At 33.6% G+C, this 14,070-nt stretch overlaps 1 protein-coding gene across 1 annotated transcript in view; it reads right to left on the bottom strand.

The window, feature by feature from the left end:
* The window catches only part of LOC141301439 (serine/threonine-protein kinase BRSK2-like), a 92,209-nt gene that overhangs the window by 68,763 nt on the left and 9,376 nt on the right, over positions 1 to 14,070 (bottom strand). Inside the window, exons 5-7 of the mRNA XM_073831665.1 lie at positions 10,327 to 10,403; positions 6,233 to 6,266; positions 6,045 to 6,113 (exon numbers count right to left, since the gene is read on the bottom strand). Of these exons, the coding sequence (XP_073687766.1) occupies positions 6,045 to 6,113; positions 6,233 to 6,266; positions 10,327 to 10,403 (180 nt within the window). The remainder of the gene's footprint in view (positions 1 to 6,044; positions 6,114 to 6,232; positions 6,267 to 10,326; positions 10,404 to 14,070) is intronic.

Here is a 14,070-nt window from a genome sequence, read left to right as displayed (position 1 = left end):
GCTTGTAATGACCTAAATCAACAGTTAAAAAGCATTTTGGCAAATCCAGGTCATTTACCAGATTTTGTTTTATTTATTTTTATGTTTATGACTGTTATAGCTCCAGCTGTGGTCTATTCACCCTTAAACCTTGCATGCTTGTTTAGAATTACCTGTTGCATGTGCTCACCAGGTTTCGTGAAGTTTTGAGTTTTCGTGTAGGTTTAATAGGTTTTTGGGTATTTTAGGACAGGCTTATTTTCTAATTGACCCCATTATAGCTTGCCAAAAGGTAGATTTCAACATTTTTTGATAATTATTGACCTAGATAGTCCAGAGAATTGTACTGAGTTTTTTTTTCCCCCAGATTAAGCGAAAAACCAAGAACTAGTTCGCAAAAGTATTTATTTATTTATTTATTAGTTTTTTTTTTTACATTTTCTCAATCATTCAACAAACGGTTTGACTGACAACAGTAGTTCTAGAGGCAAAGTTGTTCAGAACAAGGAGGTCTATCATGCATATATATGAAAAAAGGCACAATATACAATTGTTTACGCTCTTAAAAAATGTGACATTGCCCCCCAGTGGCCGATTTCTTTCAAATGAATTTTGTTCTGATCGGCCTTCATTAAGCTTGTCTAATAGGTGCTCAAAGTTCATTGGCCTATGGCGGCCATGATATGCAAATGCCCTTATAGACACTTGTGGCACTATGGACCAAGACTGTGCATACCGATTTTCATGTCGAAAGGACAAACAGTTGCATAGTTATGACCATTTTTATGATTCATATTGAGCTCCTACATAAGTGTTCTGAGTTTGGCTAAGATATGTCATTCTGTTCAGGAGTTACAGACATTTTACTAAAAGTGGCGCTGCCCCTTTCAAACGTTTTGGCATCCTTTTGTGACGGAGAGTAGAAAGTTCAACCTTTTTTAAAAATTATTGGTATTCACTCTCCAGAGAATTTTACTGCACTGGTTTGGTTCTGATCGGGTTAAAAACCTAGGAATAGTTCGCAACCCGAAAATTTCTAAACTGTGTGCGTTTTGTCTGGCATGAGCCAAGGATTCCAATGACAATTGATAAGACGCTTGAGCCTGTGACGATCAGTTTTCGTACTGTGTACTACCATCCCTCCCAGTTTCAAATCTCTACTATTTACGGTTTGATCTGCACAATCAGTTTTACGTGGAGATTGCTGATTGCTTGGCCATTCTAACAATTACAATAGGGTTTCAGTGCTACGCACTTAAATCCCTAACAAGACAAAATGATTAAAAGAGATGAAAGGGGAGTCAAGGGGACAAGAGACAAGATAAAATGAAATGTTGTGAGATTAGAGAGAAAAACTGAAGAGACAAACCAATTTGAGATGAGAAATGAAAAAAGAGTGGATACAAAAAAAGTTGAGGTGAAATGAGATGAGGAAAAAAAGAGATGCAACAAGTTGAGAAAAAATCAAAAAATGGAATAGATAAAAATGAGACAAGGCAAGGTGACATAAAATGACACGATCAGACATGATCAGACAAGACAAAGTAAGAGAAAACAATGAGACAAGACAAAATGAGATGGAATGAGGTGACACTAAACAGGAAATCAGAAGAAACAAGATAATAGGACACAGGACCACAGGAATAGACAAAAAAGAAAGAGAGACAAGCTAACACAACAATAAATGAGACAAGATGAGATGCGACAAAAAGAAAATTATGAGAAAAATGAGATGAGAGAAAAGACAATATGACAACATGAAACCAAACAAGTCAAAATGAGAAACGAGACAAAAATGAGACTAGACATAGTGACAAGAGACAAGATCAAATGAAATGCTTTGAGACGGGAGAGAAAAACTGCAGAGACTAAACAATTTGAGGTGAGACAAAATGAAAAAAAGAGTAGAGACAAAATGAGACAAGTTGATGGTAAAACGAAACGAGACAAAAAGAGATGCAACGAGCCGAGACAAAATCAATGAAAAGAATAGATGAAAATGAGACATGGCAAGGCAACACAAAATGACATGATCAGACAAAATCAGCCATGATCAAATGAGTCAAAATAAGAAACAACAATGAGATGAGACAAAAATGAAATGGGATGAGATGAGACTAAAGAGGAAAAGGAGACAAGATAATATGACACAAGACCAACTGAGACAAGACAGAATATATGTGATGGGATGAGAGAAGCCAAAAGGAGATGCAAAAGATGAGACAAAACGAAAGAGACAGACAATAAAATGAGACGAGAAGAGAAAGGAAAACAAAAGAGACCAAACAATATGACACAAGACCAAACAAAACAAGACAAAATGAAAAAAGAGACAAAAATTGGACTAATGAGACATGAAATGACATGATCAGATGAAAGAATAACAGAAGAGACCAAACAACATGGGACAAGATCAAAATTAAACACCATAAGATGAGACAAAATCAGAGAAGAGGGAGGAAAACATAAGAGATAAAACAATGTGACAAAGATCAATGTGAGACCAAACAAAACAAGACGAAATCAAAAAAGAGACAGAAAATAAGACTAGACAAGTTGACAAGAGTTGAAAATGTGGGATGAGAGAAAAAAAACTGAAGAGACAAAACGATTTGAGATGGGACAAAATGAAAAAAAAAGGAGTAGAGACAAAACGAGATGAGACAAAAAGAGATGCAACGAACCGAGACAAAATCAAAGAAAAGAATAGATGAAAATGAGACATGGCAAGGCAACACAAAATGACATGATCAGACAAGAAAGAAAAACAGAAGAGACTAAACAATATGACACAAGACCAAACAAAACAAGACAAAATTAAAAAAGAGACAAAAATTAGACTAATGAGATACCAAATGACATGATCAGACGAAAGAATAACAGAAGAGACAAAACAACATGGGACAAGATCAAAATGAAACATCATAATATGAGACAAAATGAGAGGAGAAGAGGAAGGAAAACAGAAGAGACAAAACAATGTGACACAAGACCAAACAAAACAAGAAAAATGAAAAAAAGAGACGGAAGATGATACTAGACAAGGTGACAAGAGTTGAAAATGTTGTGGGATGAAAGAGAAAACAATTTAAGATGGGACAAAATAAAAAAAGAGTAGAGACAAACCGAGATGAGTTAAGGCGAAACGAGACGAGACAAAAAGAGATGCAACGAACCGAGACAAAATCAAAGAAAAGAATAGATGAAAATGAGACATGGCAAGGTAACACAAAATGACATGATCAGACAAGAAAGAAAAACAGAAGAGACAAAACAAAATGACACAAGACCAAACAAAACAAGACAAAATGAAAAAAAGACAAACATTTGACTAATGAGACACCAAATGACAAAACAACATGGGACAAGATCAAAATGAAACACCATAAGATGAGACAAAATGAAAGGAGAAGAGGAAGGAAAACAGAAGAGACAAAATAATGTGACAGAAGACCAAACAAAACAAGACAAAATGAAAAAAGAGACGCAAGATGAGACTAGACAAGGTGACAAGAGTTGAAAATGTTGTGGGATGAGAGAGAAAAACTAAAGAGACAAAACGATTTGAGATGGGACAAAATGAAAAAAAGAGTAGAGAAAAAATGAGACAAAGTAAGGAGAAATGAAACGAGACGAGACAAAAAGAAATGCAATGAGCTGAGACAAAATCAAAGAAAAGAATAGATGAAAATGAGACATGGCAAGGCAACACAAAATGACAAGAAAGAAAAAAAGAAGAGACTAAACAAAATGAGACAAGAAGAGGAAAGAAAACAAAAGAGACAAAACAATATGACACAAGACCAAACAAAACAAGACAAAATAAAAAAAGAGACAAACATTTGACTAATGAGAAACCAAATGACATGATCAGACGAAAGAATAACAGAAGAGACAAAACAACATGGGACAAGATCAAAATGAAACACCATAAGATGAGACAAAATGAGAGAAGAGGGAGGAAAGCAGAGGAGACAAAACAATTTGACACAAGACCAAACAAAACAAGACAAAATGAAAAAAAGAGACGGAAGATGAGTCTAGACAAGGTGACAATAGTTAAAAAAGTTGTGGGATGAGAGAGAAAAACTGAAAAGACAAAACGATTTGAGATGGGACAAAATGAAAAAAAAAAATTAGAGACAAAACGAGACGAAGTAAGGCGAAATGAAACGAGACGAGACAAAAAAAAAGATGCAATGAGCCGAGACAAAATCAAAGAAAAGAATAGATGAAAATTAGACATAAAAAGGCAACACAAAATGACATGATTAGACAAGAAAGAAAAACAGAAGAGACAAAACAACGGGACGAGAGCAAAACAAGACAATAAGGTGAGACAAAATGAAATGACATGAGATGAGACAAAGTAATATGAGATGAGGGAGGAAAACAAATAAACAGAGACAAAACAACATGATACAAGGCAAAACAAAACTAGCAATTAGATGAGACAAATTTTTAAAAAAAAGGCACGAAAATGAGACAAGGTGACATAAGCCAAGACAAAATGAGATGCAATGAGAAGAGATAAAACAATATGGAACAAGACTAAACAAAACAAAGTAAAATGAGGTGCATTAAGATGAGACAAAATAAGAGACAACAATGAGATAAGGAGACATGAGACAAGACAAAATGAGATGAAATTAGATGAAAATATAGACGAAAACAGAAATGAAAAGACAAGACAATATAACACAAGACTGAATGAGACAAGACAGAATAGACTAAATAAAAGTAGAGAAAAGACAAAAAACGCAAACATGAGACAAAATGAAATGCCATAAAGAGACAAGACATGTAAAAGTGAATGAGACAAAATGAAAAAGAAGAAAAACGAGATGAGATGAGGTCAAATGAAATGACAAAATGAAATACAATAAGCTGGGACAAAAAAAGAAGAAAAAAACACAAAAATGAGATGAGACAAGGTGACACGAGAGGAGACAAAACGAGACAAGACAAAAGGAGGTAAACAAGACAGGATCAAATGAAAAGCAACAATGAAAAAAATGAGATGACATGGGTTGAGATAAAAGGAGATTGAGATGAGAAAAGACAAAAGAAGAGACAGGACCAGGTGACAAAGAGAAAAGAAAAGAAAAGAAAAGAAAAGAAAAGAAAAGAAAAGAAAAGAAAAGAAAAGAAAAGAAAAGAAAAGAAAAGAAAAGAAAAGAAAAGAAAAGAAAAGACCAGGTGACAAAGAGAAAAGAAAAGAAAGAAAAAAAAAGAAAAGAAAAGAAACGTTGTGCTGAAGTTCCTGAGTGGTTGTTTGAATATAAGCTCTAATCTGTTCTGAAGTTGAAGAAGCTCATTGAATGATCTCTGAAGAAAGGACTGAGTCATCATCATTTCTAGAACGTCAAAAACAATCCAGCTCGGGTTTAAAATGCAGACCAGTGGCTCTGTGTGGAGAGATAAACCTCTCAGACTCAAGGGTCTCAATTTTACTCTAAAAATTGAACAAGAGCATTTCAAATGAGCTGGAACTCTTGGGAATATTGCTGCGGTTCAGACGTGCAGGTAAAACATTTCAAATAAAATCTGCTAATAATGCAGTGCAGAGGTGCGTTCCATACTTGCTTCGAATTTTATTGTCTTTGGGACTCAGAAACATCAATTCCCAGCCTTCATTCAAATATGCGTGATCGTTTTTACAAAATACCATTTCTGATGAAAAAGAATCGCTGATAGCTTTCTGAAAACGTGAGTTTAACTTCAATATCCATCACACTGTCAAAACAAGTAACATAATACATTGTGTTTCAATGTTGAATGGTGTCTCGCTACATAATTTGATTGAACTAAAGAGAAAATGAAAATTCAGTCAAACCTGTATAGACTTTCTTTTCTTTTACCAAAAGGTAAAGGCTCTTTTTTTCATACTCTGAAAACTCAAATTGGTTTTTATCAATATTTATTGAATGTTTCTTAGAATGAATGTAGACATATGGATTTAGAACATCAAAAAGGTAAGTAATTGTTGACGGAAATGTTATATTTGGGTGAACTGTTCTTGTAAGGTAAAGTCTGGAGTGACTTTGCAATTAGCTATGACTCACCACCAACAGAGCAAACAGAATGACCCCACAGCTCCAAACGTCTGCTTTCCTTCCGTCATACTTCTCTCCCTAACAGAGACAAGACAAAGTCAAAACGCAATCCTTCTAATTCAGGATCAGGTCAAACATTCATAGTTCTCTTTTTTACTTCCACAAAGCAGAAAGTCTGATAGCCAGGTAACACTCACCCGGATGACTTCAGGACACGCATAATGAGGAGATCTGTGAAAAGACAAAATCAGCTGGAGTTATACCCACAGTAATCACTGTCTATTCATCTCTAATATTTTTGTCTTTTTATTTATTTATTTTTTCACGCATTTATTTATCCTTGATTAAACAGCCATTGCTGCCAAGTACATAAAACATTATTTAATGCAAGAAGTATAATACATTAAAAAAATAAATATAATTGTAAAAATACAAAATAAGATGTTTTTCATAAGAAATAACTAGAGTACTCTTTAAGTACATCACATTTTGATATATCACATTAATTTAACAGTATTTATTACATTGAAATTCATATTTTTACACAAACTCAAATTTGTTGACAATTTATATATAATATAAAGACAAACTACAAAAACAGTATGGTAGATCTCCAGGAGCAGGGTAAGAGACCTCCATTAAAGATATTTATTGAAGCAGCATTTTACTACAAAACTCTAACTGGCCGATCCTCAAAAAAGCTGATATAGGAAAATTCTGTATTGTTTGATTCGCTATGCTATATGCCGTACGTGCCAATATTATGATTTTTTTGGCCTAACTGGTCAGAAGTTTTTTTTTTTTTTTATATCTTTTGACCAGTTGGTGGCAAAGATGCCGACACTACTTACATATACCAAGTTTGGCCAGAACCTGCTAAAGTGTTATGGAAATATAGCCTCATGTCCAGTTTTGCACAAATTTCATCACATTTCGTTAACGTGTTTTATGGTTGGTATATCAAAAAGCTTTGATAACTTTTCACCAGAACACTCTGAGCCAATTTTGGTAAAAACTGGACAAACCGTCTAGGATGAGCTCGAAAAACATGAGTGTAGATTTGGCCTATTGGTGGCGCTAAGTTTGAGTTAGAGACTCTGAATTTGCTGTGGTTAATGATTAGACTGTCCTCTATATGTGTGCCAAATTTCATAACTTTCCCACAAGTTGCTTTATAGGATTAATAGGATTCATAAAATATAGCATTTTACTGCAAAATTCCAAATCGTCCATGTCCAAAATGGCTGACAGAGGACATTGGGTATTGTCTGATTTGGTATGCCACTCCAAATCTAAAAAGATCAATTTTATAATTTTTGGTCAAACTGTTCAGAAATTCTAAACAATGTCAATTTTTTTAAATATCTTTTGACCAGTATGTGGTGCTGTGTTGAAATGCTTGGAATACCATTTGCCAAGTTTGTTCAGTATCTGCTAAAGCAATTTCATCAAATTTGTTAACACACTTCACAAGAACGCTTTGGTCTATCGAAAATCTTCCGATAACTTTTTGCCAGCATTGTCTGAAGATGATCTTTTTGGTAAAAATATTGTTATGCAATAGATTTAGTATGAGCCAAAAAATCAAAGGAAAACATTTTTTGCTTCTAGACCTTACCGTTCAAAAGTTATTCGCAGAAACATGGATTCAAATTTGGCCTATTGCTTTCGCTAAAAGCAAATCTAAGATCAATCTTTATTTTTTTTTATGATTAAATTGGTCAATAGTTATAAACTTCATTGTCACATTTTATATCTTTCAGCCAAAACTACTCATGTGCCCTCAGGTCATGCTTGTTATAACACATACCAAGTCTGATCAGAATCCGCTAAATCATTGCAGAAATATAACATGTCCATTTTTGCACAAACTTTGTCAAATTCATTAAAATACTTTACAAATATGGTTTGTAATAATAAAAAGCTTTTGATAACTTTTTGCCAGAATGTGGTGAAGATTATTTGAGCCAATGTTGGTGAAAATTGGACAAACCGTCTAGGATGAGCAAGAAAAAGTAGATTTTTCAGAAAATTTAAAATTGCGAAGAATCTTGACTTTTAGAAATTTCGATTTTGGCATACATTCGACTCATTATGAGCCAAGGAATCACAGGATAAAAGGACAAAAAAAATGTGTTTTTAAATCGTACGGTTCAAAAGTTATTAGTAGAAACATGAGTGCTAAAGAGTTCGTAAAATACGGCATTTTACTACAAAATTCGAAATGGTCTATGCCCAAAATGGTTGACATATGAAAATTGGGTATTGTTTAATTCAGTATACTGCTCGAATCTAAGATCAATCTTATGGTTTTGGTTAAACTGGTTAGAAGTTATAAACTTAATTGTCACATTTTATATCTCTGCAGTGCTTTAGCGGATTCTGACGAGACTTGGTATATGTTATAACAAGCATGACCTGTGGTGAAGATTATCTGAGCCAATTTTGGTGAAAATCGGACAAACCGTAGAAAAATAGATTTTTCGAAAAATTCAAAATTGTGAAAAATCTTGACTTGTGGAAATATAAATTTTGGTATGAGCCAAGGAACCAGAGATTTAAAAAAAAAAATGTTTTTAGACCTTTTGGTTTAAAGGTTATCATAAACATGAGTGCAAATTTGGCCTATGGGTGGCGCTAGAGAGTTTGAGACTCTAAATTTGCTGTGATCAATATTGAGAAGGTCTTTTATATGTGTGCCAAATTTCATAATTTTCCTGCAAGTGGTTCTATAAGGTTTATTACAATCCATTAAAGTGTTTGAAAAAAACTGCATTTTACTACAAAATTTGAAATGGTCCATGCTCAAAAATGAAGAGACTGTCCTCTATCTGTGTGCCAAATTTCATAACTTTCCCCACAAGTTGTTATATAAGATTCATTATACGCTATAGCATTTGTAAAATATAGCATTTTTTCCACAAAATTCGAAATGATCCACATCCAAAATTGATGTCATAGGAAAATTGGGTATTGTTTGATTCGGTATGCTACTCTAACGAGACCAATCTTATGATTTTTGGCCAAACTGTTCAGAAATTATAAACAAAAATGTACATTTTTGTATATCTTTTGACCAGTAGGTGGCACTGTGTCGAAACTATTCTTGTGCCCTCAGATCATGCTTGTTATAGCACAGACCAAGTTTGGTCAGAATCCGCTAAAACATTGCGAAGATATAGCCTCATGTCCATTTTTGTGGGTATTTCGTTAAATTCGTTAATACGCTTTTGAGAACTTTTTGCCGGCATTGTCTAAAGATGATCTGAGTTTATTTTTTGTGAAAATCAGACAAACTGTCTAGGAATAAAAGGTAAATTTTCCACAAAATTCAAAATTGTAGAAATTTAAATTTCAAAAGTTCGTCAAATTCATTAACATACTTTTTTAGTATATCAATAAGCTTTTGATAACTTTTTGCCAGAATGCGGTGAAGATTATCTGAGCCAATTTTGGTGAAAATTGGACAAACCATCTAGGATGAGCTAGAAAAAGTTGATTTTTTGGAAAATTCAAAATTGCAGAAAATACTGACTTCTAGAAATGTTTTGGCATGCATTTGACTCAAAACATGAGTGCAAATTTTTCCAGTTGCTGGCGCTAGAGAGATTAAGTTAGAGACTCCAAATTTGCTATGGTTAATATTAAGGCTGTCATTTATCAGTGTGCAAAATTTCATAACTTTCCTGCAAGTGGTTCTATAAGATTTGAGAGATTCATAACAATACGATTCAGTATGCTGCCGAATCTAATGAGATCAATCTTACTATTTTTGGTCAAACTGTTAAGAAATTATAAACAAAAATGTCAATTTTTTATATCTTTTGACCAGTAGGTGGCAAAACTACTCTTGTGCCCTCAGGTCATGCTTGTTATAATGAAGTTTGGTCAGAATCCGTTACAACGTTGCAAAGATATAGTCACATGTCAAATTTTGCGGGTATTTCGTTAAATTCGTTAACACGCTTTTGCCAGCATTGTCTAAAGATGATCTGAGCTACTTTTGTTTAAAATTAGACAAACCGTCTAGGAAGAGTTCAAAAAAGTAGATTTTCCACAATTTAATTTAATATTGAGACGGTCGTCTATCCTTGTGCCAAATTTCATAACTTTTCCGCAAGTTGTGGGCGGCCATAGACTTTCAGAGAAGAAGAATAAGAAGAAGGAAATGCAGTTTAGAGTTTGACCTGCAACATCTTCCCAATAAGTTTAGTCACTATACTATTTCTGTCAAGTAAACATATAACATCATAGAAGACAAGCTGTAATTCCCTGAAGCAAAAGCACTCACAACTTCAGTAGACATTTCCCATCTGCACTGATCCGTGACGTGTGATACTGTTTGTTCAGAATGATTAATATCAGGATCTGGTTGGAGGGACAAAGATACACTAAAGAAGCAGATAACATCTTCCCAGAGTAATTAGGGTCACAAAATGTTGATGGTACTTCCTGTTTCACTAGCTGACATCCTGTCTCCATTAATCTTTCTTGACAAATCCTCTTCTACAACAGTGTTGTGCATTTGCACATAACGCTCTTCCCATCAACGCAAGTGTGAACGTGTTTTTTCAGAGATAAACAGGCACGTTCAGAGTTAATCATATTATTTTGCGGAGTTTCTCAGTGAGCTGTCAACATCTCCCATGATCCCTCGAATACCTTCACAAGCGTGCGCCTATGCAAATATGAATATCCTGTTAGTGAGAGCTTTTGCTTATCATCTAATGTATTCAACTTGAAGCACTACAACCGCATACAGAAAGACTAAAAACGTCAAGTGAAAAGCTGCCGCTTCGGCTTCAACGAGAGATGATCTAGAGACGTAGAAGGAGGAACTTTATGAAAAGAAGCTTGTTTCTGCCACAGAAAAATAAATAAACAAACAAACAAGCAAATAAACATTTTTTTGTTGCTTCCTACGGTAATTACAATTTTTTAATCTCACAATTTAGTTTTTTTTCAGAATTTTTAATTATACCACAATTTTGACTTTTTCCGCCTCACAATAAATGCCTCATTCATTCACAATTGCAAGTTTGTATACCTTGTTACAAAAAAACGATTTCAATTTTCAAAAATAAAAACTGGAATGCCACTTTTTTATCTCATAATTGCAATATTTAATCTTGGAATTCATTTTTTTGTTGTGTTATTTCTGCCACAGAATTAAAGATAAAAAAAGGTAATTGCAACTTTATCTAACAATTTTACTTGCAATTTTCTTGTTATCTTAGTTTTCTTAACATTCCGCAATTCTGTTGTTTTGTTTTGTTTGTTTCAGCCAAAAAAATAAAACTAGAATTGCAACTTTTTATCTCACAATTCAGCAATTCAGACTTTTCTAATAATTGCAAGTTTGTATCTTGCAATTCCGTTTTTTTTTTCCCACTATGGAAAATAAAAATAAATAAATAAAAACGGCTGAATAAAATTGTGACTTTTCTTAACATACTGCAATTCTGCATTTTTTTTGTTTTTGTTTGTTTGTTTTAGCCACAAAAATATAATCATTAATATTGTATTAATTTCTATAATAACTAATAACCCATAAACCCAGGACATAAACCCTTTTTATAGGTTGTAATGACACTTTTCTATGGTTATTGTCATGGTTAAAGGTTATATTTTAAATTTCATGCAAGCTTTTAAGGCTATATTAACCTGACTGACTCCCGGAATAGAGTAGGTAACCAATGGCATTTGAGATTACAATTAAACCAGCAAGTCCTGCCAAAAATAAAACTGTTCGCGCGAGCAGGTGAGAGAAGATCTAGCGCGAGATTGTGGGAAAGATCACGCGCGCGAGGGCTTGTATTGCACGCAGAGAATATGTCGCGCGGGCGCAGGTTTGAAATAAGCTCGCGGTTTCCGTTTGCTCGCGCATAGATCTGTTTTCCTCTTGTGTATGTGATTTACTGCGCGCGACAGCATCAGTGGTGCGCTCGTTTATTAATGGCATTGATTTGCCGTCAAAATCCTACTTCATTCATTAGCAGCACATGTGTCGCATGCTGGAACAGTTGGAGCATAAGCATGGAAGGTGTGTTTATAATTAATTCAACAATGGTATCGGATCGGTATCGGGTATCGACAGATATACAAAGCCCAGGCATCGGTATCGGTATTGGGACTGAAAAAGTCGGATCGGTGCATCCCTACTTTATATTAAGCAATTCAGACTTTTTTTTTTTATGAGAATTAAGTTTGTATCTTGTATTTTATATATTTTTTATTTGCCAAACTAAAAAAAGAGGTCATTGCAACTTTATCTTACAATTTTTAATTCTCTTAACAAACAAAGAGATAAATTAATATATATGAATGAATGAATGAATGAATAATAAAAAATAAAATAAACTTTTAAAAAATAAATGAATGAATGAATGAATGAATGAATGAACAAATGAATGAATCAATGAACTAATATTCAAATTAATTAATAAAAAAATAAAATGAATGATCTTTTTTTAAATAATGAATGAATATATCTGAATGAATGAATAAAGGAATGAACGAAAGAGAGAGCAAACATATATGAACGAATAATAAACAAATATATATGAATGAATGAATCAATCAATCAATCAATAAATAAATACATGAACGAATAAAAGAATGAATAAACTTTCCAATTAAATAATAAAAAAATAAAAGAATGATCTTTTTAAAAAAAGAATGAATGAATGAATGAACAAATGAATGAACAAATGAATGAATATATGAACGAACGAATGAATGACTGAATGAACTAACGTTCTAAATTCAGAATTCCGAGACATAAACTCGCAACTGGGAGAAAAAAGTCAGATTTGTGGAAAACAAAAATGCATTTTGCAAGAAAAAAGTTTATATCACCCAATTCTGACTTTATAACTTTATATATTTATAACTTTATAAGTTCATATCTTACAATTCTGAGAAAAAAAAGTCAGAATTATAGATGTGATTAACTTTTTTTATTTTTTGTTTCACTAAATTATTATGTCAAATTCTAAGTTTATATCGTGCAATTCTGAGAATTTGAGAAAAAAGTCATAATTGTAAGATAAAAAACTTGCATTTACTGTTTAAATTTTTTATTATTTTTTTAATTACATGGCAGAAATAAACTTTTATATTAATAGACAACTCCTAAAGTAAGAGTAGAATAGTGTAATAATTCAGACTTTATCTCAGATGGAGTTATCAAAGCACATGGTGTCTTAAATACAAAATACAAAATATTTATCGTAAATACTATTGCAACAGAAGTTGGTTCTTGTAGTGGTAAATGTATTAATTCTAGCATGCAGCTGCTATTATGCATTTTATAATAAAGCATTGCTGAATCTGAAGCTCAAAAACAGACTCCGTTTTGCTCCAAACTCTAAAATTATTGCCCTCAACGCATTAGCCTCGACAGGACTTTAGCTTATTATGATTCCGGCCGCAGCATTTCAGTGTTTTCCTCCGCAGCAGGTGCGTTAAATCGCAGGGATCAACACGAATCGGATGTTTTAAGGCCGTGAAATGTTTTCATTGTTTATGTTGATGAGGAAGGCAAATTAGAGATAAAAATACAGCCATTAACAGATGAGTTTATGGAGGACCCCTGCAGCGCGTGGTGCCAGATCATTTATCCACTCCAAGCTGTTTGCTAGAGCTCATTGCCTCGCTCATTTCTGCAAAACCCGTCAACCAATGACAGGCAGATATTAGATGGCTCATAACTGATGTGGGTGTGCAAGCCATCAGACGTACGGGTTCAAATGTTTCGTTCTGGTGCGATGTACAATGATCATTAAGCCAGAATGGTGCGTGGTAATAGGGATACAACAATAAACACCATAAACTCCAGCGGAAGGCATCTGTGAAGCTCTGAATCAATAATGGCGGTGTTAGTTTGAGTGTGTAGGTTAGTCTCTGGGCCAAATGTGGGACTGTTTCAGGCTGTGTCGTTAAACAAAGTCACTATCTATCAAAAAAGGTATCTACGTGCATGACAATTTGGATTTAAGTGCATTTATTACCGTGAGCTAAATCACATTACACT

The sequence above is a fragment of the Garra rufa genome, chromosome 25, assembly GCF_049309525.1.
Source record: "Garra rufa chromosome 25, GarRuf1.0, whole genome shotgun sequence".
Classification (NCBI taxonomy): domain Eukaryota; kingdom Metazoa; phylum Chordata; class Actinopteri; order Cypriniformes; family Cyprinidae; genus Garra; species Garra rufa.
The sequence above is the reverse complement of the archived record's forward strand: the minus strand, read 5'-3'. Positions and strand labels throughout refer to the sequence as shown.